A 25,263-nucleotide genomic window follows, 5' to 3' on the forward strand; every position below is an offset into this window, starting at 1 on the left:
CTCGACCTCCAGGCCGAAGCAATCGAAGAGCCACGCCCCCGGGGTTGTTCTGGCCGGAAGTCCTGGCGCACTCGCTGGGGACGTGTTTGGTTCTGGGTTCTTTCCTGGGGTGTATCTGGAGTCTGACGGACCTCAGATTCCAGACGTTGGTGTTTAAAAGTTACGGTGAATGTGGAAACACCCGAGGGAAACTTTCTTATGCACTAGCTCACCTTGAGGTGGGAAGGGAAGCTGTGATTGTCCCCAGCAGGCACGGGGACCCGTGGGCTTCAGTGAAGGGTCCACGAGTTCAGGTACCCGTCCCGACCCTAGGCCTTGGCCCCAGGCTACAGCGTGAGTTCCTGGGCTAGGTGACCCGCCTGGGGCAGGTCGCTGGGACAACTCCACCGCCCCGCCAGTGCAACCCGGCCATGGGCACTGTAGGGTTTGCGGTTAAGCTTGCGGCCTTTAGACTTCTGAATATTCATATAAAGTATGATATACAGAAAAGTGTGCAAATCAGGTGTTTACAGCGTGATTAATGACCAGAGTGAACACAATTGCATAGCTGACGCTGGGATCCAGAAAACCCACTATTTTGAAAGCCTCCCTCTTCCCAAAGGCAACCGCGAGCTCGGCACCACAGACTCGTTTTAGAAATTCCATTTGACCCAGCAATCCCATTACTGGGTATATACCCAAAGGATTATAAATCGTTCTGTTATAAAGACACATGCACACGTATGTTCATAGCGGCACTGTTTAGAATAGCAAAGACCTGGAAGCAACCCAAATGCCCATCAATGATAGACTGGAGAAAGAAAATGTGGCACATATACACCATGGAATACTATGCAGCCATAAAAAACGATGAGTTCGCGTCTTTTACAGGGACATGGATGAATCCGGAAACCATCAATCTCAGCAAACTGACACGAGAACAGAAAATCAAACACCGAATGTTCTAACTCATAGGCGGGTGTTGAACAATGAGAACACATGGACACAGGGAGGGGAGCATCACACGCTGAGGTCTGTTGGGGGCGGCAAGAAAGGGACAGTGGGGGTGGGGGGAGGTCGGGGAGGGATAACATGGGGAGAAATGCCAGATGTAGGTGGTGGGGTGGGGGGGATGGAGGCAGCAAACCACATTGCCATGTGTGTACCCACCCAACAATCCTGCATGATCAGCATGTGTACCCCAGAACCTAAAGTACAATTAAAAAAAAAGTAAAAAAAAAATTTGGAAAAAACAATAAAAAATAACAATACAACAATAAAACATATAAATTTTTAAAACTAAAAAAATAAATAGAATCCTGCAGTATCCTTTTTTTTTTGGCCTAGTTTCTTTGAGTCTATGTTATGTCTGGAGTCCATCCAAGTTGCATACAGAGATGGTTTGTTTGCTTTCGCTACAGAAGAGAATTCCATTGTATATATTATTACTGAAAATTACTTATTCTGCTGTTGATGGACATCAAGGTTGTTTTCAGTTTAGGGCTATTCTGAGTAATGCTGCTGTGAATTTTCTGGTACGTGGATCTGATGCACATTTGCATGAGTTTCTCCTGGAGTGGAATTGCTGGGACTTAGGGTATGATATCTATCATCAATAAGTAATGCCTAACAGTTATGGTATGAGGCTGAAATACACATTCCATTGGTGTGTAAGGGTTTTCATGGCTTCCAGCTTCAGCCTTGTTGGCATTTTAAGTCTCTAACTTTAGTCATTCTGATGGGCGTGTGGTGTTACTGCGCTACTGCTTTTCTTTTCTTTTCTTTTCTCTAATAACTAACGAAGCTGAGAACCTTCTCGTGTATGTTGCCCATTCTGATAGCTTCCTTTGTTAAGTGCCTTTTCAAGTCCCTTACTCATTTTTTTCCTTATGGAGTTGTCTGCCTTTTTTCTTACTGATGTGGGGAATTTCTTTATAAAGGATATGAACACACTGTGTGGCTTGCCTTTCCACTCTTAATGGTATTGTTTGATGATTAGAATTTTTTTTTTCTTCAGGGTCTCGCTCTGTCACCTAGGTTGGAGTGCAGTGGTGCCATCAGGACTCACTGCAGCCTCGACCTCTCAGGCTCAAGAGATCCTCCCACTTCAGCCTCCCGAATAGCCAGGACTATAGGCACAGGTCAGCAGTCCTGGTTAATTTTTGTATTTTTTGTAGAGATGTTTCAACATGTTGTCCAGGCTGGTCTCCAACTCCTGAGCTCAAGTGATCCACTTGCCTTGGACTCCCAAAGTGCTGGGATTACAGGCGTGAGCCACCACCCCTGGCTGAGAAGTTTCCGATTTTTATGTAGTTCAATTATTTTCTTTAGGTTAATGGGTTGGGCGTGTGTGCACATGCATGTGCCTTAAGACATCTTTCCTTACCCCCATCATATTTTCCTATGTGACCTACTAGAAGATTGTTTTGCCTTTCACATTTAGTTCTATAATCCACCTCGAGTTGATTCTTCTTGAGTTTTTATTGAAGTATGATATACATAGAGAAAAGTGCAAACTGAACACACCCAAGCAACTAACATCCTGATAAAAACAGGACAGTGCCACATTTTAGAAGCCCTCCTCCTGTCTTCATCTAGCCACCACCCTTGCCCCAAGGGTAACTATTAGCCTGACATCTTGTATAGATTTGCTTTGCCTCATTTTGTATTTATGCAAACGAAGTACCTTACATATATTTTGCTTAACATTATGTTTGTGTGTAGATATAGTTCATTTATTCTCATTGTAATATAGTATTTAATTGTGGATGTTTTACAGTTTACGTATCCATTCTGCTGTTGATTAGCATTTGGGTAATTTTCACTTTGGACCTTTTATATTATAAATAGTATACCTATAAACACGATAATACATGTCTTTGAACACATATACTGATATATACCCAGGGGTGGAATTACTGGGTCATAGGGTTTACTTATGTTCAGCTTAAGTAGAACGCAAGTTTTCCAAAGTGGTTGTACCAGATTAAACTCCTTGCTAACATTTAGTATTGTCTGTTTGTTTAATCTTAGCCATTCTGGTAGATTGGTAATGGTATGACATTGTGGTTTTAATTGTATTTCCCTGATTACTAACACAGTTGAGAACTTTAAAAAATATATTTATGTTCATTTGAATAACCTCTTTAATGAAATGTTTGTTTAGGTGTTTTGCCCATTTTTCTATTGGGCTTTTTTAAAAAACGGATTTGTAGGAGCTCTTTATATTTTTTAGATAGGAATCTTTGTGAGATATGTCTGTAGAGAATATCTTCCCCTGTGGCTTGTGTTTTCACTCTCTTAATGGTATCTTTTGATGAACAGAAGTTCTTCGTTTTAATACAGTCTGATTTATGAACCTTTCCCTATATAGTCAATGTTTTTTGAGTATGCTTTGAGAAACTTTTGCCTACTCCAAAATTATGAATATTTTTTTCTAAAAGCTTTATTCTTCCACCTTTTGCATTTAGATCTGCAGTCCCTCTGCATAGATTTTTGTTTATAGCCTAAGGTAGGGACGAAGATCGATTTTTCCCCATATGGATATTTGGTTGACCCAGCACCATTTATTGAAAAGATCATCTTTTTCCCCACTGCTCTGCAGAGCAACTCTTTTCATAATCAAGCACGTCCAAATATGTGAGGGCCTGCTTCTGAACCAGCTGTTCTGTTCTATGGGTTTAGTCAGCTATCCTTGCGGAATATCATGCTGTCTTTATAATACAAGCTTCAGAAAAAGACTTAGTATTTGTCTCTCAAAAAAAAGTTCCCATTTTTTTCTAGTACTTATCTGGTCATTCTAGTCCTTTGCATATGAACATAAATTTTGGATGTATCTAAAGAAGCACCTATGCTTTGATTTGTATTGTATTGGATCTGTAGATGAATTTGGATGGAATTGATACCTTTACAGTATTAAGTATTCCAATCAATGGGCATGGTATAACCCTACATTTATTGAGGTACTCTTTAATTTCAGTAGCATTTTACAGTTTTTATGTTGAAGGCTTGTATATCCTTTACTAGATTGTCTAGATATTTGATAGATTGTCTAGATATTTGATAGTTTTTGATGCTACTGTAAATAGTATCTTTGGTTTAAAAAATCCATTTTCTAATCATTAGTTTTAATATGTTGAAATACAGTAGAGTTTTGTATATTGGCATTACATCCCGAGATCTTGTGAAATTTACTTATTAATTCTAATAGTTTATCTGTAACTATTCTTGTGTATTTTCTACATACATAACCGTGCTATTTGAGAATAATGATAGTTGGCTCGGTGCAGTGGCTCATGCCTGTAATTCCAGCACTTTAGGAGGCTGAGGCAGGCGGATCACATGAGGTCAGAAGTTCCAGACCAGCCTGGCCAACCTGGTGAAACTCTGTCTCTACTAAAAATACAAAAATCAACCAGGTATGGTGGCACACACCTGTAATCCCAGGTACTGGGGAGGCTGAGGCATGAGACTCACTTGAACATGGGAGGCGGAAGTTGCAGTGAGCACAGATCATGCCACTGTACTCCAGCCTGGGCAACAGAGCGAGATTCCGTCTCAAAAAAAAAAAAAGAGAGAGAGAGAATAATGATAGTTTTACTTCCGCCTTTCCGATTCTTACACCAGTTCTTTATTTTTTGCACTGTTTTACTGGCTGGGATCTTCAGCAAAACGCTGAACAGTGGTGGTAGTGGATATGCTTTGGCAGGCATCATTTCACAGCCAAGAAAAAAACCCTAACCAGGCCGGGTGTGGTGGCTCACACCTGTAATCCCAGCACTTTGGGAGGCTGAGGCAGGCGGATCATGAAGTCACGAGATCAAGGCCATCCTGGCCAACATGGTGAAACCCTGTCTCTACTAAAAATACAAAAACTATCTGGGCATGGTGGTGCATGCCTGTAATCCCAGCTACTCAGGAGGCTCAGACAGGAAAATTGCTTGAACCAGAGAGGCAGAGGTTGCAGTGAGCCGAGATCTTGCCACTGCACTCCAGCCTGGCGACAGTGCGAGACTCCATCTCAAAAAAAACAAAACCTAACCGATGATCAACGTTAACATCACCAATCATGGAACAGGTGGTGTACTCCCTGCTAGAATGCAATGAGTACACAGAATCACTCTGTGAGATTCCTGTCAAAGATGCATGACTTGACTCAAAACATGAGGAAGTCTCAGACAAGCCCACATGGAAGGCTATAGTCTTTAAAATCATGAGTTTTAGTTAAACAGAAGTCGCAGTGACCGAGCAGTTGTGGTGGCTCATACCTGTAATCCCAGCACTTTGGGAGACCGAGGCGGGGTGGGAGGTAATTACTTGTTAGGGTCAGGAGTTTAAGACCAGCCTGGCCAACGTGGCCTTCCAGATCATGAGGCAAGGAAAGATTGAGGAAGTGTTCCAGATTGCAGAACATTAAAGAGTCATGATGACTAAATGAAAAGTGTGATTCTAAACCAGATCCTTTTGCTAAGACCTTTATTGGGACAACTGCCAAGAACTAAAATTCAGTCAGAGGGTTAGATGACAGTAACATATTGATATTAATTTCCTGATTCTGATGTCTGTGTAGGAGAATGTCTTTTTTTTTTTTTTTTTTTTTTTTTTTTTGAGACAGAGTTTCGCTCTTGTTACCCAGGCTGGAGCACAATGGCACGATCTCGGCTCACTGCAACCTCCGCCTCCTGGGTTCAGGCAATTCTCCTGCCTCAGCCTCCTGAGTAGCTGGGATTACAGGCACGCGCCACTGTGCCCAGCTAATTTTTTTGTATTAGTAGAGACGGGGTTTCACCATGTTGACCAGGATGGTCTTGATCTCTTGACCTCGTGATCCACCCGCCTCGGCCTCCCAAAGTGCTGGGATTACAGGCTTGAGCCACCGCGCCTGGCCGAGAATGTCTTTGTTTATAGGAAATACCTACTAAAGTATAGTGGGGTGGGGATCATAGAGTAAAATATCAGCAACTTACTTTCAAATTGTTTGGGAGGGAATTTCTTTGTATCGTATTTGCAAGTTGTGTTTTTGTTTTTGGTTTCTTTTTGTTTTTTGAGACAGAGTCTCACTCTGTTGCCCAGGCTGGAGTGCAGTGGCATGATCTCGGCTCACTGCAACCTCCACCCGCCTTGGGTTTAAGTGATTCTCCTTCCTCAGCCTCCCGAGTAGCTGGGGTTACAGGTGCTCGCCACCACACCCAGCTAATTTTTGTACTTTAATTAGAGACAGGGTTTCGCCATGTTGGCCAGACAGGTCTTAAACTCTTGACCCTAAGAAGTGATTCTGCCTCCCTCTGCCCCCGCCTCGGCCCCCCAAAGCGCTGGGATTACAGGTGTAAGCCACCACGCCTGCTTGGTCACTACCACGTTTGTCTAACTAAAAAACTAAAAAAGTTAAATGAATAACTAAAAAATTAAATAAAGTAGCTAAAAAGTTAAAATAATGTAAATAATGAAAAAAGTTAAACAAAATAACTAGAAAAGAGTTAAACAAAATAATTTAAAAATTAACATAACTAAAAAAGTTGAAGTAAAACCTAAACTTCATTTAATTCCAGAGAGGACCACCAGGTGGAGTCCTTAGGGTGGAGAGCTGGTTAACTTGGGGCCCTTGCTGTGTTAAAAAAAAAGGAGGGGGCGGTATCTCTTTACTTTTAAAAAGGGAAAATTTCCCTTGCTTCAACATAGGAACAGGGACAGAAATCAAACCATATGTGGTTTTAGTCATTTTCGGGTATCTCTATGAAGTTGCAAACAATTTTCTTTTTTGGTTCCATTTCTTGTGGCCAGAGTTTCTCAACCTCGGCACGATTGACATTTTGGGCTGAGTTCTTTGTCGTGGGGGCTGTCCTGTGCGTTGCAGGCTGCTTAGCAGCATTCCTGGCCTCCACCCACTGGAGTCGAGTACATCCTTCCCAGTTGTGACAACCCAAAATGCCTCCATACATTGCCATATGGCCCCTGGAAGACAAAAATCATCCCTGGTTGAGAAACACTGTTTTTGGTAACAGGATGTTCTCTGCTCTGGGTACTTTGGTTCCTGTTGGCTCAAAAGGGAGGTTAAGATATCTAGTCACCCTTAGTGTGGCTGGCCTGTAGTGGTGCGGGGCTTTGGATGGTGGGACTGAACTCCAGGATCTGAGGTGGGTGCTCAGTGCTGTACCATCTAAGGATGCTATTCTGTGCTCAGATAAGCCACAGAGCCTGGGGTGTCAGGAAAGGCCTTAAATGACTAACCAGGAAAGATAGTCTGGGGTTCATGTGAGGAAAGCAACAGTGAAGGCTGGGGGAGGGGAGCAGACTCCTCCTTTCCCCCCAGCAGCCAGTGCCCAGTGGCCTCCAGCTGGCTGGGCAGAACCTTAAGATGCTAGAGAATGGCCTTGGTCTATTACTTTCCATCACCCCTGCTTGTTCTTATTAAAATGTCTTTGTTTCCTACTTCTCCACTTCCTTCTCTTTCTATCCTCTAATCTGAACCTCCACCCCTCACCTGATCTCGGGGGCCCCAACAGAATCCAAGCTTTCAGGCAAAAGGCCCGTTCCAGCCATATTATCAGTAATGCAAACGCAGCGGATGGTGGTCTCCCCAAGTTCAAGGACACTCCACTCCCGGACTCATTTAGACCACATTGCTATCTATCTGTCTGTCTTTTTTGATTGATTGATTGAGACACGGTCTCGCCATATTTCTCAGGCTGGTTGCAAACTCCTGTGCTCAAGCCATCCTCTCGCCTCAGCCTCCCAAAATGTTGGGATTACAGGTGTGAGCCACTGCACCCGGCCCTTTTTTTAAGTTCTGTCTACCCCCCTCCCATTTCAGGCATGTTTTCTGTAAAAAGCACAGTTCTCGCCAGTCCTTTGAAGAGTCACAAGATAGAAAGTTAGCAGTGGCCTGGGAGGGACGAGGATGTACACATGGGGACCCCTGTGAGTTGCCAAAGGATTTGGGAATAAGGTCAGATAAGCATCACCCCCTGAAAATAGAGCTGGTTTAAAACAAATGCATCATGGCTGCATTTGGGCAGCTGCAGAACGACACCCCTCCTGCAGACAGCCAGCCTCCTTCCCTGGGGACAGGGCTGGGAGCAACTTTGCAGTGTGCAGCCCAAGGCAGGGCAGTTCACTTCTGTGGGTCTCAGGGTCTTTGTCCGAGAAAAGACAGCTTTAGAGATGATCTATGATCCTGTCACTTAAAATCCATACACATACCCTGCCCAACTGAGTCCAGACAATTTTAACCTCAAGGTTGGACCACTTGTGTCCAAAAGACATTATATGTAGTTGGCCTCTTTCAACAAGGTGGAGTTTAGTCATTAGGATTTTGTGAACAACTTCTCAACCCTCCACCCGACTTGTCAGCCCCAAAATGGGCTTGCCTGACCCAGCCACTTGACGAGGCTGGCTGATTGGCTTTCCTGTATGTTATCTAGGCTGGAGTGCAGTGGCACATCTCAGCTCACTGCAGCCTCTCCCTCCTGGGTTCAAGTGATTCTCCTGCCTCAGCCTCCTGAGTAGCTGGGATTACAGGCGTGCATCACCACACCTGGCTAACTTTTGTATTTTTAGTAGAGATGGGGTTTTGCCATGTTGGCCAGGCTGGTCTCCAACTCCTGACCTCAGGCAATCTGCCTGCCTCAGCCTCCTAAAGTTCTGGGATTACAGATGTGAGTCACTGCGCCCGACCGGGAGTTTATTTCTGATTCAGTTGCAAACATGTTACACTGTAAGCTCTTAGTGGCCACAGAGCTCGAATTTATTGAGATCTGGGATCTAGGGTCTAAAAAGGTGCCTTCCACCAGGGGTACTTAACAAGTTGCTGGTTTTAAGTCAGTCTCACGGGCGGGGCGGGGGTTGAATTCTTATCCCAGACACGTTCATTCCTCACTGCCTCACACGCACAACTCTGGTCAGTTGGTGCTTGTGATGGCCAGCTCTTGGGTCGTGTCCCTGCCCCACCTTCTGGGAGCTGCACATTGCTTCCCCAATCTTCTGCAGAGCTCCCTGCAGCCATGTTCTGCTCCACAAGCCTGTCCTTGTAGCCACAGCTGATATCACAGGGAGAGGACCAATGTAAGGCAGGCTGACCGAGTCCTGTCCCTGGGGAAAGAAGAGCCAAGAAACAGACACAGAACGTTGGCTTGAGGGGTTGGATTTGTACTAGTTTTACCTGGAAGATGCTGGAGGTCTTGTCATTTGTTCTATCAACTGGAGAAGGTGGCTATGGAGAGGAGGGCACTGCTGCAGGACAGAGACGGTCCAGGTGACATTTCACGCTGGTTCCAGGGCTCCTGAGGCTCTGCTGCACCCTTCCCTGAAATTCTGAATCCACTCTAGATTCTCAAAACAATACCCCTCACCCACTCCTGTTTTTCCCTAAGTCAGTTCCAGTTGGTACATTTCCTTTACTTGCAGCCAAAGGATTCCTAGCAAGTACAAGCTTGTGACCTCACAGAGAGGCCACGGTAAAAATCCTATGCAGTGCATAAGCCATGGGTTCAGGGATTTCAGCCACTGTGCAGAAGACAAGCTGTAACCTAGTTCAATCACACCTGGTAGCTACCGGTGAAAGGGGCTGGCAGTCTGGGCTGTGGGGAGCTCCCCCTTGACAGATGGAAGGGGTCCCTATGATGGAGAGGCTCTAGAACCTCCTCCCAGCGAGGCTAATGTGGCCTGAAGAGGGTCTATTTGCCATATGACACCCTGGGGTTGGAATCTGGGATTTCCCCCGTTACTTCCTTACGTTAACAGTTGATAAAGCTCAAAAGAAGACCTTCCACATAACCATCAAACAGCTCTGAAACCACAAATAAAGTAACGTCCACTTCACACTTTGGTCAGCACTCATGTTTTCATTTTGTGTGCGTTGGAAAGAAACACAGACTCCTGTGCCATGGGATGTTAACTCTTTTATTAACTTAGGGTTAACACTGTTTTTGCTTCACTGATTTCTCTTTCAGAGTTGTGGATTCAATAAACAACAGCTGGGTTCTTTCCAGCTCACAGGTGACAAGGCAAATGCACTGTTGTCAAACAGGAGCAGGACAATATGGAGAAAGACGAGGTCGAAAAAATTTAAGGCAAATGTTACTTCCCTGTTCGGGAATTGATCAAGCAGATCTGTGCATTTCAATGAAAATATATGAAATTTTTGTCAAAATAATTAACATCGGTAAAAATCAGAACATGTAGCTTATAAAATGCCTACACAGGTTTGGCAGAATAAATCCAACTGTGTCATGTAGGCTCGTAATATACACAGACACAGGAGTATCCACCTTAAAAACGAGTCTCCTGAAGGGCAGAGGCCAAATGTATTTTAAAAGCAATTCCATAAAATGGGAAGTGATGGATGATTAACAATGCATGGGCTGGCTTTACATTTTGTTTAGAGGAATCGCTTGGCCATCGGGGTATCTTTTGGGTGGCCCCAGAATGCCTCCTGTGGCCCCTCCTCGGAAGGCTCTGCATCAGGCTGAGGTGGTCGTTCAAGCTATGAGCCTCCTGGAGACGCAGACAGAACACAGTAACAAGGAGAGCGCTGCGGGGAAAGAATCTTCTGGTCTGGGTTTGGAATTTGACATTCTAAGCTTCTGCTGCAGTTTCAGAAGTAGCTGACTATGTAGAAATAGATACTCCGGCCCCAGTGGTCATACATTTTACACCCTCAAACCCATCTTATTTATAGTCTGACCAAATCGTCCCCAGACTGTTCAGTGGCAGCCAATGAGCAGGTAGACTGCTGGCCCTTTGTCACATGTGAGGATGGCCCAGGGTTCACCGGCTGGGCCGAGGAGATTTACTACAGAGCCCCCGAAAAGCACAGGGAGAAGAGTGATGTGTGATGCCAAGCGTCTTTCTTTTCTGCTTTGGTCTTGAAGATTCAGTAAACTTATGGTCCCAGAAGCTGCTCCAAAGCCAGAGCTGTGGATTCCCAGAATTCATTTTGTTCCTGTTTCAGTTTTTCAGAAGACTGTAGCCAGCAAGCAGCATTTGAGAGGATATCACAATTTTAGGAATACGTCCTTAACAGCCACCACCCACCTGGCTTGGGTGCTCAGAGATGCTGCGGAAGGACTTGGCTCCTGGGGAGATAAAGCTGCAGGCGCAGGACACCGCCCCTGAAACGGGCTCTGGCTGACAGTCTGGAGGACGGTGGACGGATGGAAGGACAGGGGGTCCCTGCCCTCTGTGGGCAGCTAGACACCCCTACCCGGCCAGGAGGCACGTGCGGCAGCAGAACTGAATGAAGAGCTTCCGTTCACACAGCCGGTTGGACTTCACCATCTCGCAGAATGTCTCGTCAGCTGAGTCCCCGCATCAGGAAAGGAAAAGAGGGAAAGGTCAGACTTTGGTTCCTGTAAAGATTGTTTCAAGGCTGGGCACGGTGGTGGCTCACACCTATAATCCCAGCACTTTGGGAGGCCAAAGCAGGTGGATCACCTGAGGTCAGGAGCTTGAGACCAGCCTGGCCCACATGGCGAAACCCCATCTCTACTAAAAATACAAAAATTAGCCAGGCATGGTGTTGCATGCCTGCAATCCCCACTACTCGGGAGGCTGAGACAGGAGAATCACTTGAACCCAGGAGGCAGAAGTTGCAGTGAGCTGAGATTGCACTATTGCACTCCAGCCTGGGCAACAAGAGTGAAACTCCATCTCAAAAACAAATACAAATACAAGATTATTTCAATCACTCCACATATTCTGGACATCAGCAGTGCCCTGGGCAAGAGGGACACAGATGGAGGTGGGGAGCAGGGTGGCAGCCCTTAAAGTCCCTCTCCTGCAATGCACTTGACTCTGCGAGCCCTGTGTGGCAGCAGGGGTGGGGAGCACTGGTGTATGGGGCTCTTGCTGAGTCTAAGTGAGAAGCGGAGTTCATGAGCAGGATATGGGGGTGACATGGGAGGGGTCTTGGGAGAACACCCAGCTTGGGCGCATGGGGCACACGCACACCTGTCTTTCTGGATAACTGTGCTGGTGGTGGAGCTGAGGAGGAACACTCTGGGGGAGGACGGAGGACAGGCCTGGAGGCCGGTGGGAATGGAAGCTGCTTCCAGGGTGGAGGGGGCACCCTGGACGGGGAGGAGTGGATGGGGTGGGAGGAAGGGAGCCGCCGTGGACAGGACTTGCTGGGGAAGCAGCCACGGTGAGGGAAGAGCCACTGGCCTGGGAGGATACATCATCCGTGCACCTGGGAGGCCCTCCAGCAGCAACCACACTTTTTCGGGCTGGATAGAGAAACTGGGCGGCTGACTTCCTAAAGAGGGAGTTTCTGGGCCTTTGAAGGGACATAATTAGACAATTCCCCAGCCCCGAAAAAATAAATAACAAGGCAAGGAGGCATCCCAGGGCTCTCCCCAGCTCCATCCTCTGCCAAGGCTGGGCCAGTGCCAGCTTCATGCCCAAGGACCACCTGCCCTGACCCTGGGACACTGGGGCAGACAGCCTTCCTCTCCTGCATGCCAGAATGTGATGCTGGCCCCGTGTGGCTCCACCCTGCTGCTTGCTGGACCAGTGCCCCCTTCCCTGCCAGTGTGTCTATAATGGCTCCTGCCCTGGATTCCAGGCCAGGGTCTTCTGCCAACCCTCCTTCTTGCCCAGAATTCCCAAATTGGGAACTATCTTCGGTCCCTTTAAGTTTCTGTTTTTACAACTTGTCCTCGTCCCCTGTCCCCCTGCAGAGCCAAGGCTCTCCTGCAGCACAGACGCGGGGCCGTGCGGGGTCCCTGTGGAGCTGGGATTTCTGCTGCTGAGCGTGTGCTCCACTCTGGGCTCTGCCTCCTCGTCCTGCAGCAGAGACCCTCCAGGCTTCCTGGCTTTGACTCCCAAGGTCAGGCTTCTTTTATGGGAAGTTGTCACACCCAGGCCTCCAGGGGCCTACGGCATGAGAGTGGGGCCAGTACAAGAACACAATCATTTTTAGGAGTCACTCAACAAACAGATCAGCAGTGGCTGGGATGCCTCTCTGGTCAAGGTGTGAGAGGTCTAGAGGGAAGTTGGGAGACAGGGCAGCTGTCTTCCAGATCAGCTAGAAGAGTCCCGGACGGTCAGTGAGATCGGGGTGCTCGCCTGTCTGTGGAGCCGCCACGCCCGTATGGCTTTGCTCTTCTCTTCTGAGCACAAGCTGGCGGGCCGAGCTCCTCCACAGGCAGCCCCAGGGGAACCCAGGGCCGTCGCCCTGCTGCTGCTCACCGTTGCTGCACGTGTGGTTGGTGATGCAGGAGGTCCCCAGCTGTGTGAAGCCCGTCTTACACCTGCTGCAGTTCCTGCTGGAGCCCGCACAGCTCAAGCAGTTCTCGTCACACCTGTGGGCAGACACCGTTCCTGCTGAAGGCTGGGGAAGAGGCCCCACCAGAACCCTCCCTTCCCAGGACCCTCCTACCTCCCTGCACCTCCTTCCCACCCGCTCAGCCTTGGTCCTCTGTGTAGAGGCTGTGTCTCCCCGTCTCCCGCCATTCCCTGACACAGAGGCCAAGTGTCTGCATGTGCTTCCTCCTGTCTGACCTCACTCCTGCCCTGGGAGGGCAGAGACAGCCACGGTCAGTTGGCAGGAGCATGCCCAGGATCGGGGGCCAGGTCCAGGCCTCGAGGCTTCCCACAGCTCACCTGACACCCTCCTGGGCCCTGGCCCCCAGCCCGCACATGGCTCCCAGAGCTGTGACAGGCTGCTCTCTCCAGCGGCTGCCGGGCTGCGATGGCTGTAGGCTTGGGGTCCAGGCCAGACTTCACCCAGGGACGTGACACACCTGACTCGAGCTGACCAGAGGGCTGCTGCCACCCCTATGTGGCCATGCCTGCTTACCCTTGGGGAGCAGGAGAGGTGCCCCATAATTCCTGCCCTTCCCAGACAGTCCTGGTCCAGCCTGGGCAGACATGGACCCAGGCCAGGGCTATTTCTAATGCAGGGTAACGTGACCTCAGGGGAGGGGCAGTGCACCACAGTGCAAGAGCCATATCCAGCATTTATACTGGGCCACAATCGCACTTTCATTTACAATCTTTTTCTTTTTTCTTGAGATGGAGTCTCACTCTGTCACCAGGCTGGAGTGCAGTGGCACAATCTGAGCTCACTGCAACCTCTGCCTCCTGGGTTTAAGTGATTCTTCTGCCTCAGCCTCCCGAGTAGCTGGGACTACAGGTGCGCACCACTACGCCTAGCCAAGTTTTGTACTTTCAGGAGAGATGGGGTTTCACCATATTGGCCAGGCTGGTCTCGAACTTCTGACCTTGTGATCTGCCCGCCTCAGCCTCCTAAAGTGCTGGGATTACAGGTGTGAGCCACCACACCCAGCCTCATTTACAATCTTTTGTGCAACAGTGGCTGAGCTGAGCAGCTGTGACAGAGGCAGTATGGCCCCAAAAGCCTGACCGCTGACCACTGTGCACTTTATAGAAAGCACTTGCCGATGCGGGTCTCTCCAGGGCTGAAAGCTTCCCCTCATGTGGGAACAAGTACTCAGGAAACTCCTGTCCTCCGCTGCCCAAAGAGAGGTTTGTGGGGGCTGCCTGCCTGCTGCCTCCTGGGGGCAGGGGATGCCCACGCCTCTGGCTGCCTGCAGGGCTCCAGTTGCATGGCTGTGGGCATAATCAGCATGCCCTGAAATCCAGGGCATTTGACAAATGAAAGTGATTATCACTGTTGAATCCCACATTCTCCCTGGATTGCTGTATTTAATTATCTGAGAATCAGCTGGCTGGTTAACATGAAGGGTTTAACTTCAGACAACTGTGCCGAGGGTCCTGTGCAGGACTCAGCGAGGTTGCACCTTACAAGCGGGTGGCAAGTTTCCTATTTCACAGCAACTAAGTAGAAGGGGCTGCCACTTGCAGAGATATGGAACTGCTACCAGGTTCCTCTGTTGTGGGTCTCAAGTGCAAGGACTTGGGAGTCCCTCGTGGGCTCACTGTAGGGCTTTGTTTGTTTCTAGGGGAACAGGTTACAAGCCACAGTGTTCTTACACGCAGCCTGGGAGGCAGACCCCGTCCACTGTGGGGCGATCCACCAGTGCTAACAGGTACCCAGCTGGGAGCCAGGCATGGCCCCTCCCCTGCTCTGACACAAGCCTTCGAGGGCTCCCTCATTTTGAGTCTTTTTCAGACAGAAGTCCCCTGATTGGTTTTGACATTTGTCCCCTCCGGATCTCATTTGAGATGTGATCCCGAGTGTTGGAGGTGGGGCCTGGTGGGAGGAGTTTGGGTCATGGGGTGGCTCCCTCATGAATGGCATCACACCACCTCCTTGCTGATGAGTGAGTTCATGTGAGAGCTGGTTGTTCAAAGGTGTGTGGCAACTCCTTCCTTTTCTTTTTTCTTTTTCTTGAGATAAGTCTCGCTCTGTTGCTCAGGCTGGAGTGCAGGTGGCATGATCTGCAACCTCCATCTCCTTGGTTCATGCGGTTCTCCTGCCTCAGCCTCCTGTAAGGCTGGGATTACAGGCACATACCACCACACCTAGCTAATTTTTGCATTTTTTTGGGGGGAGGTAGAGAAGGGGTTTCGCCATGTTGGCCAGGCTGGTCTCGAACTCCTGGCCTCAGGTGATCTGCCCGCCTTGGCCTCCCAAAGTGCTGGGTTTACAGGCGTGAGCCTCCACACCCAGCCTGCTTCCCTGTCTTGCTCCTGCTCTTGCTATGTGATGTGCTGCTCTCGCTTCACCTTCCACAAGGCGTCAAAGCTCCCTGAGGCTTCCCCAGAAGCTGAGCAGATGCAGGCGCCGCATTTCCTATAAAGCCTACAGATCTGTGAGCCAGTTCAGCTTCTTTTCTTTATATATGACCCAACCTCAGGTATTTCTCCATAGCCCTGCAAAAGGAGCCTAACACCTGCCACTTCCCTCACAGCCCACACCCATCATCACATCCTCACAGCTCCCTTTAAAGTCCTCACTGTTGCTCCCACCCTGAATGACACAGGTTGCCCTGCCCAGTGCCGGGTCCCAAGTTCATGATGTCCCAACATAGGGTAATATTCAGCCCGAAAAGAGGAGACCAGAGCAAATGCTTCTCCTCTATCAGCTCATGGCCAATGACAGAAGGGTCCAGGGCCACCAAATAAGAACAGAACCTGTGTGGATGCCTGGGAAGAAACAGGAAGGAGGATAGGAAGGGTTAAAACACATGTCACTGATTGCACAGAAAATGGCCTTAGGATGAGAAAACTGTCAGGATCATTTATTTTCTCTAAAGTACCTAACTAAACACATTTTTTAGGCCGGGTGTGATGGCTCACATCTGTAATCCCAGCACTTTGGGAGGCAGAGGCAGGTGGATCACTTAGGCCAGGAGTTCAAGACCAGTCTGGCCAACATGGTGAAACCCCATTTCTACTAAAAATACCAAAGTTAGCTGGGTATTGTAGTGCATGCCTGTAGTCCCGGCTACTTGGGAGGCTGAGGCATGAGAATTGCTTGAACCCCAGAGACAGAGGTTGCAGTAAGCTGACCCACCACTGCACTCCAGCCTGGGTGACAGAGTGAGATTCTGTCTCCAAAAAGCAAAAAATTTTTTTAACCCAAAACATGGTTTCTCTGATTATGACAGTGCAAAGGATGCATGCTGAGCATGGCACGGGCAGGGGCAGCCCTCGGAGTCCACCACCGGTGTGTCATCACCTCATGACTCTGCTTCCCATCCTGCCCCATCACTGCACACAGCCTGGCTCACAGCAGGGACTCAACAAATATGCATTCAATGAACAAAGGGACGGAGGCCCCTAACCAGCTCTGTGGATGGGCTCCTGTCCACAGTGGGGTGATGCAACAACACGCCCTCCCCTAGCCCCTGGGGAAGACGCTGCCACACTCTGCCCACCAGCCACTCCTGTGCTGGACACAGCTGCCTGCCGTCCCCCATCAGGAAGACCGTACCTTCGACACACTTTGTGGGGCAAGCCTGGCATCTCCTCCGGGTAGAAGCCCTCGCCACAGGCCGGCACGCACTTCCAGTCTTGGAAGTGGAAGTTTTTCGCACAGTGGATGCACTCTTCTTTGCCTGGCCCTGAGAGACACAGGAAAAGAAGCAGGTATCAGGGATGGCTGGCAGATGGCCATGCCCCAGGCCCGCTGCACGGCCTCGTGATATCAGGGCACCATTGAAGATCCCCCAGGCCACCGCCACAGCGGGCATTTCCCAGATTCTGTGAGCTGGGCTGTTCTCATCCACTCCTAGGAGGTGGGTGTCACTATCCCCATTTCACAGACAGGGACATCAAAGCAGGAGATGATCTCAGAGGGGGCATACCTGCCCACTGCCCATGCCACACTGATGGGCCCTGCTTCCAACAGGCCTAGGCCCACTTCTGCTCCCTGAAGACTTGGAAATTCAGTGTCAAAGTCTTCAAATAAAAAAATATAAAACAGCTCCTGTTTTATATGGATACATGTTGAAATGGCAATATTTTCGATACACTAAGTTGAATAGAATACGTTATGCAAATGATCTTGCCTGTTTTGTTTGACTAATTAAGACGTGGTTACTAGACAACTTAGAACTGCACGCATGGCATGCATCTGCGGCTCTTCCACTGCACAGAACACTGCGGAAGACGATGTGGAAAGATGGAGGAAGAGATCTTCAGGAATGGTGTTGACTGGTGTTTGGTGTGTATAGCCCAGGTATTTTCAACAACAGAGAAAAAAATGACTGACCAGGCACGGTGGCTCACGCCTGTAATCCCAGCACTTTGGGAGGCCGAGGCAGGTGGATTACTTGAGATCAGGAGTTCAAGACCAGCCTGATAACATGGAGAAACCCCATCTCTACTAAAAATCCAAAATTAGCCAGGTGTGGTAACGCATGCCTGTAATCCCAGCTACTCAGGAGGCTGAGGCAAGAGAATCACTTGAATTTGGGAGGCAAAGATTATGGTGAGCCAAGATCTCACCATTGCACTCCAGCCTGGGCAACAAGAGCAAAACTCCATCTCAAAAAAAAAAAAAAAGACTAAGACTAAGGCTTATAGGGCAGGGAGGAGAGACTCGAAGAGACATCAGTTCTCAGCAAAGGGCCATGAGTCATGGAGGAAAACCTTCAGGTTGGCTCAGGGTTTGAGGAGGACCTGTCGACCTGGGTCAGACATTGGACTAGATGACATGTCCTCTGGGCCAGGTGTCCTGAGGGAGCCTCTGATGGGACATCAGAGAGAGGCAGCGAGGTGGCCACTGGCTGACAGCGGAGAGGGTTACAGGCATCGAGGAAATTATCTCAGGGGCTCTCTGACAGTCACAATGCCTGAGTAAACCTCCCCACGACTGCTTCAGTTGAACTGTGGTCTTAGATTGAGGCTTCACAGTCTGCTCTGGACTCAGCTGCGGCCTCTCGATGTGTCAAGGGAAAACCCCTTTGCAGAGATTCCGGAGCCTGGAGGGCTCATGCACAAGGCCTGGGGTCCTGGGGCTGGCTCCACACCTCAGAACCGCAGCCGGAAGCCTGGAAGGGAATTCAGAGCTCATGCAGGAGAAGCCCCTCCTTTGAGAGTTAGGAAGAGTGAAGCCGAGGCCACAGGGTTTTGAGCAGGAGGCAGGGGTAACACTCTCGAGGGGCCTCTTGAGGACCACAGTCTTCATGGGGGTGTCTCCTCTCTTCCTCAGCTGCGGTGGAAGAGCTGCCTCCCAGGGTAGGGATTCTGTCTGGCTTTTGTTACTCTTTTTTTTTTTTTTTGAGACAGAGTCTCACTCTGTCACCCAGGCTAGTGTGCAGTGGCGCGATCTTGGCTCACTGCAACCTCCGCCTCCAGGGTTCAAGCGATTCTCCTGCCTCAGCCTTCCGAGTAGCTGGCATTACAGCTGCCTGCCACCACGCCCGGCTAATTTTTGTATTTTTAGTAGAGATGGGATTTCATCATCTTGGCCAAGCTGGTCTCAAACTCCTGAGCTTGTGATCCAGCCGCCTTGGCCTCCCAAAGTGCTGGGATTACAGGCGTGAGCCCCTGCAGCCGGCCTTTGAAGCTGCTCTTATGCTTTAGCCAAGGCCGGCCCTCCCCACCGCTGATCTCCGAGAGCGTCTGGTGGGTAGATCTCCTGCCCAAGGCGGGGTGCCACTCCGCGTGGGGCTTGGGAGCTATTCGGGGCCTGCTGCTGTACCTCTCGTTTCTCACCTGCTGAACCTGTCACCCTCACTGTCCTTTCTCCAGCACCAGGGTCCTTACTTAACACCCGAGGAGCCTGCAACGTGGGAAAGCAAGCTTGTTCTTGTTTGTACTTAGTTTAATGCTCAATGTATTAAACTTAAAAGTTGTTAAAACACATTTATTTGGAGATGGTGGCGATGGCGGCACACAAATGTAAATTCACTTAATGCCACCAAGCTGTACGCCTAAAAATCGTCAAGATGGTAAATTTTATGTGATGTGTATTTTACCACAATAAAAAAGCTGTTAAAATGGGTTGATTTTCTACGCGACCTATTTTCTCAACTACTAAAAAATATGAATTTCATAACTCAGTGAAAGTCTTTTAAGGATTCCATTAAGTCGCAAGTCTTTATAGACTTTGAACACTTTAAAAGCACCCACAATCACAGCGATAATAGCAGAATGGGCTATGCTTATACAGGACCTGCTATGTCATTTGTGGGGCCCGGTATAAAGTGAAAACATGGAGTCTGTTCAAAAACCTGGAAAAATGTGCCATTACACGGTTTAAGTAGAAAGCATTTTCCTTTCTTCTGCAGTCTCTCTTGGTCTGTTGCAGTGCTTCTCATTTGCTGTTTCAGGTCGTGCTGTCTCAGGCACAGGATGCCCATGCATGAGGGCCGACTGTCACAGATGCTTGGGGCACTGCCCTGCAACTTGGTATGTGTGTGCCCTGCAGGCTGCCAGCTGCTGATCAACATGCCATACCCCAGGTGGGTAAGTCGAGTCCCACAGGTCTGCTACATTAACCCAGGTGTACCAGCAGCCCCGAAGGATTACAACCTCCATGCCAGGACACACTGGACACCTGGAATCAGGAGGATGAGAGGCTCATCTCCATCAAGTTGCCTGCCAAGTGCACTGGGGCACTGTGAGCCCAGGGTGGGGACAGAGTCCACTGTGCCCTACCCCAGCACTCATGCCTGACTCTGACCCTTCCCATGACTGTGCCCAGGCCCCTGTGTGGGTGGTGGGCAGCAGTGGTCACTGAGTGCAGGGAGGGGAAGGCCAGGTGGGCCTGGGTCTGGAACAGCTGCCTCCAGTGAGGTCCACACCTGCCATGGAGCCAGAATCCTCCAGTGACTCAGAGGAGGAAAGTGAGGTCTCTCTCCAGAGGGTGCCAGAGGGTAGATGTATATGTTCCCAGGAGCTTAGAGAGAACCCAGGCCAGAGGGCAGGAGGTGCAAGGGAGACCCCCCCAGAGCTCTGGACCTGCTCACCAATGAATTTAATAGCTGAAGTGACAGAGAAGCCACTGGGTTGAGATGATAACTCCAAGTGACTCTATAAAGCATTTTGCCATAAAGCAATCTGGGGACTCAGAGAAAGAAAAGTGAATTGAATTATTGAAATCAAAAGAGTTGTAAAACTGTATGCCTGAGTGTTATGGATTCAAGTGACTATGAAATTTAAATAAGCAGCATCAGTGATGCTTCCTAATCAATCTGGGCTAAACAAGTGGAAGAAACAAAGAATAAAAATGATAGACAAAAAGGTGACAGGCAAACTGCGAGGGAAACCTGCTGAGCTGCCAGCGGGTGGAATCTTCCAGATGCTGAGCCCTGCTGCCTTTCGGGCTGTCCCAGGAGGGTAGTGAGGAGGACATATGTCCCCTGGGTGGCCTGGGGTCAGCCTGGCAATCATAGGAGGGTGCCGGCCTTGGCCACAGCCTCGGTTTCTCAGGCCTGTCTATTCCAGGACAGTACGGCAGGGAGCTGCATGGGGCACACAAGGCTGGCCACGTGGGAACAGCTGAGCCCATTCTGCGGCATTTCTGAGGAACAGTAGTATCATGGCAACTGTGATTTAGCAGAAAATTTATTATTATTATTATTATCATCATTATTTTAAACAGAGTCTCACTCTGCCGCCCAGGCTGAAGCGTACAGTGGCATGATCTTGGCTCACTGCAACCTCCACCTCCTGGGTTCAAGTGATTCTCGTGCCTCAGCCTCCCAAGTAGCTGGGATATGGGTGCCTGCCACCACACCTGGCTAATTTTTGTATTTTTAGTAGAGATGGGGTTTCACCATGTTGGCCAGTCTTGTCTTGAACTCCTGACCTCAGGTGATCCACCTGCCTCAGCCTCCCAAAGTGCTGGGATTATAGGCATGAGCCATCACGCCTGGCCAGCAGAGATTTAATTCTTCAAGTATTACTGCAGAAGAAGCCCATATGATATGTATTTCTTGGAAAGAACCAAAGTACCAAGGGCAGGAAGGAGGGTTGAGAGGAGAAAACTTAACCCAAAACATATCTGAGCCCACAGACCGATGGGGCACTTGAACTTACTTGTGCAAATAGTTCTGCAAAATGAAACCCAATAAAATGAATGATTTCTCTGCTATTCTGTATAAAAACTGTGCCTGGGAGACATCTGTGCTATCATCTTTGTGGGGAATTATAATACATGTAAAATTGTTTATAGAATTCTTTCCTCTTTGAACAAAATGTTCAAAATAAGTGAAGATAGGTACAAAGAGCTAAGGCTATGTTTTAAAACATCCCCATCCCCACCTGGATCCATTCCCACCTCTTCCAAAGCCTTGTGAATATTTATGGTGCTGTGTTTCTGTCTGCACTGATTCCACAGCAAGAGCTGAGCTCCGAGACAAGAAGGCCTCTGAGTGGTCGAGCATACCTTGTCCCTTTTCCCGGCAGAACTTAGCCACTGCCTGGCTGGGCTTCTAATGCTGAGAAACTCAGGCTGCTTGTTCAAAGTGGGCCTTTGTATTGTTTTGGGTTTCTGCTTGAAACTTAGAAACATGGTTTTTTCAAAAATGTCAAACAAACTGTTTCCCTTTTGTGGAGAACGTGGTCTCACTGTGCTGCCCAGGCTGGTCTTGAGCTCCTGGGCCTGAGCTCTTCTGCCTCTCTAAGTGCTGGGATGATAGGCATGAGCTGCTGCAACGTACACAACATAAAATTTACCATCTCAACCATTTTTTAAAATTTTTTTATTTTTTTTTACTTTTTTGAGACAGAGTTTCGCTCTTGTTGCCCAGGCTGGGGTGCAATGGCGCAATCTCAGCTCACCGCAACCTCCGCCTCCTGGGTTCAAGCAATTCTCCTGCCTCAGCCTCCTGAGTAGCTGGAATTACAGGTGCACGCCACCATGCCCAGCTAATTATTTTTTTGTATTTTTAGTAGAGACGGGGTTTCACCATGTTGACCAGGATGGTCTGAATCTCTTGACCTCGTGATACACCCGCCTCAGCCTCCCAAAGTGCTGGGATTACAGGTGTGAGCCACCGTGCCCGGCTCCATCTCAACCATTTTTAAGAATATAGTTCAGCAGCATTAAGTACATTCGCACTGTTATGTAGCCATCACCCACCACCATCTATCCTTAGAACCACTGTCATCTTCTCAAGTTGAGACTCTGAAACCATTAAACATTTAATCCCCACTCTCCCTGCCCCCAGCCCCTGATAGGGCCTTTGTACCTTGTTCTGCCCTGCATTGTAATGCTGCAATAAATGCAGAAGCCCATGAAGTCCTCAGGCATTCTCTGTCTCAAGGCAGCCAGCCTACCCGCTTGGGTAGCCCTGGCCCGAGGCCTCTGCAGGCGGTGAACTCACCCACACAGGTTCTGCAGGTGTGATGGCATTCCCCACATCTAATCAGCTCTGAGTCAAAGTAGGTGCCTGGCTCGCAGTCAGGAATGCAGCTGCCCCGCGCAAGGCTGTTGAAAAGAAAGAGGCAGATTTCCACATCCATTCCAAGAGTCTAATTAAATTATGATTTGCCTTCTAATGCCTTTCCCAAGAGGAGATGTAAGTTACTGAGGCACAGTTCTTTGTGTCACTGAAAGTTCTCAGCTTAGGAAAACTGGGAAAGCCATCCCGCAGTCCACTGGGGGTCTGGCAGGAATGGCTGCGAGGGCCTGGGAAACAGAGCTCCCATCACCAGGCAGCAGGCACCGGGCTCCATCCTCGACCCAGTGACAGATTTTTTTTTACTGCCATTTCCCCAGCTGGAATCCAGACCCCATGAAGAGAAGTGGAGCTGTGTGGGTCACCACTGGTGGCATGCTAGCTCAGTCTCAGTGTCGAGTCCCTCCTGAAGTGTCACCATTTATGACATGTGACGGGGCTGTTCGCTGCAAGGCTGGCCCTGAACCCCAACCTGCTCCTGCCTCTCTCTTACTTGAAACCTTCTGCAGCTTTGCAATGAACTTGAAATAAAATGCCCTCTGGAGCCCTAGCAGGCCTGTCAGATGCAGCCCCTGGCTTCCTCTTCCACCCCATATGTGCCTGCCCTCACCTCGCTCCAGCTAGCCAAGTGCTGGACAGACACGATGCTGCGCTAGACCACCAGGCGGATGGCTTCTGCCACTTCCAAGTGTTCGACCCCAAGCAAGCCAGCCAGCTTCTCTGCATCTCTGTTTCCCTTCCTGTTAATGGGTTTCTACATCATAAAGTTGCTTGAAGGACTCAATGAGCTGATACCTGTAAACCTTTCAGTGTCTGGCACACAGCGGTGTGCATAAACATCACCTACTCTTATTTCTTTAGTTCCTGAGATTATACTTAGTGTGATGTACATATTTTAAATGGGTTTGCTGCTAAACGTACTGAGCAAGTGCTCTGGGGTGCATCCATCAGACCCAGAGACTCCTGCTATGACACTGGGATTTAGAGTAAGAAATATATGTTTGGTCCAGCACACAGCTCCTAAAACCCTTGGAATTACCCAAGTGCTAAATGTCTTTAATAACTGATGGCTGGGGGTTCCTGGGTGGCCTCTAGACAGGAGCTGGCTGCCAGGGAACCCGCCGTGTGACCAGAGCATTGGAATTTTTAGCCCTACTACTCTGACTTCCCTCCTGGGAGGGGAGAGGGCCTGAGGGCTGAATTGATTACCAATGGCCAATGATGTAATCAATCATGCCTATGTAACAAAACCTCCATTAAAACCCAAAAGGTCAGGGTCTGGAGAGCTTTTGGTGAACAGGAACACATCCCACATCCTGGGAGGGGAGCACAGCCCAGACCCATAGGGATGACAGGTCCAGCGCTCAACCCTTCCAAACCTCACCCTCCGTATCTCTTCATCTGGCTGTGCATCATATCCTTTGTAATAAATGGGTACATGTAAGTCAGGTCTTTCCCTGGGAGCTGCTTTAGCCAATTAATTGAACCCGAGGCGGGGTCATGGGAAATCTGATTTATAGCCGAGCATCCAGAAGCACAGGTCACACGTGGGACTTGTGATTGGCATCAAAGTGGGGCAGTCTTGGGCTGAGCCCTCAATTTGTAGGATCTGACACTATCTAGTAGTGTCAGAATTGAGCTATCTTTCTGTCTGTCTATCTATCTATCTATTTATTTTTGAGACAGGATCTCACGCTGTCAGCCAGATGGGAGTGCAATGGCAAGATCTTAGCTCACAGCAACCTCTGTCTGCCAGGTTCAAGCGATTTTCCTGCCTCAGTCTCCCGAGTAGCTGAGGTTACAGGTGTGCACCACCACAGCTGGCTAATTTTTCTATTTTTAGTAGAGACAGGGGTTCACCCTGTTGGGCAAGCTGGTCTCGAACTCCTAGCCTCAAGTGATCTGCCTGCCTCGGCCTCCCAAAGTGCTGGGATTACAGGTGTGAACCACAGTGTTCAGCCTAAGCGATATATTTCTTATATATATTTTATAGGACACCCAGTTGGTGTTCACTGGAGACTTGCTTGGTGTGTGGAGAAAAACCCACACGTTTTGGCGACCAGAGGTGAAGTGTGTTGTACTGAGTGTGAGAAAGCAGAAGAAAACCCTGGCTCTTCCTTCCTCTTACACCTGTATTTAGTGGGAAGACGTCTATAGGTTTGCAAGCTCTTCTGCATGGATGGCGGACACCCACCCAGGGCCCTTCCTCTTCATGGTGCCACGCCCGCTGTGAATGGCAGTTCAATCACGTCTTTAATAACTGACATTCCCTGTGAATCCTTCCTGTGTTTATCCCCCTGAAGAGATGGCTGGCTGGAGGGGGCGGCTCAGCTGCTCTCTGGCTGCTTTAACATGACTGCAGTGATTTGAAGTCACAGCTTAAGAGGATATTGGGCAATAAACGGAAGCTTTCTGTGGCTGATGGCTGGCGATGTGTCTGGAGTCTGCCTCTCTGAAAGCCTGTCATTGCTGGAACTACTGCTTCTGTGTGTGGGGGCTGCTGCCA

General features: G+C 49.0%; 1 protein-coding gene and 1 long non-coding RNA gene across 3 annotated transcripts in view; one reads left to right on the top strand and one right to left on the bottom strand.

Moving 5' to 3' along the window:
* Positions 1 to 46: 46 nt before the first annotated feature.
* Positions 47 to 10,223, top strand: LOC135274906 (uncharacterized). Its single transcript, XR_010342650.1, has 2 exons — positions 47 to 419; positions 9,382 to 10,223. It is a non-coding gene; the product is annotated as an uncharacterized LOC135274906 (long non-coding RNA).
* PCSK6 (proprotein convertase subtilisin/kexin type 6) overlaps positions 9,856 to 25,263 on the bottom strand; it is a 182,273-nt gene continuing 166,865 nt past the window's right edge. For both annotated transcript variants that reach the window (XM_064376307.1, XM_021674365.2), the window contains 4 exons: positions 22,683 to 22,786; positions 16,838 to 16,967; positions 13,165 to 13,277; positions 9,856 to 11,273 (listed from right to left, as the gene is read on the bottom strand). In XM_064376307.1, coding sequence (XP_064232377.1) covers positions 11,176 to 11,273; positions 13,165 to 13,277; positions 16,838 to 16,967; positions 22,683 to 22,786 — 445 coding nt within the window. In that variant the 3' untranslated portion in view covers positions 9,856 to 11,175. The remainder of the gene's footprint in view (positions 11,274 to 13,164; positions 13,278 to 16,837; positions 16,968 to 22,682; positions 22,787 to 25,263) is intronic.

This window comes from Aotus nancymaae, unplaced genomic scaffold, assembly GCF_030222135.1.
Source record: "Aotus nancymaae isolate 86718 unplaced genomic scaffold, 86718_ANA_hifiasm-v0.15.2.pri h1tg000014l, whole genome shotgun sequence".
NCBI classification, from domain to species: Eukaryota; Metazoa; Chordata; class Mammalia; order Primates; family Aotidae; genus Aotus; species Aotus nancymaae.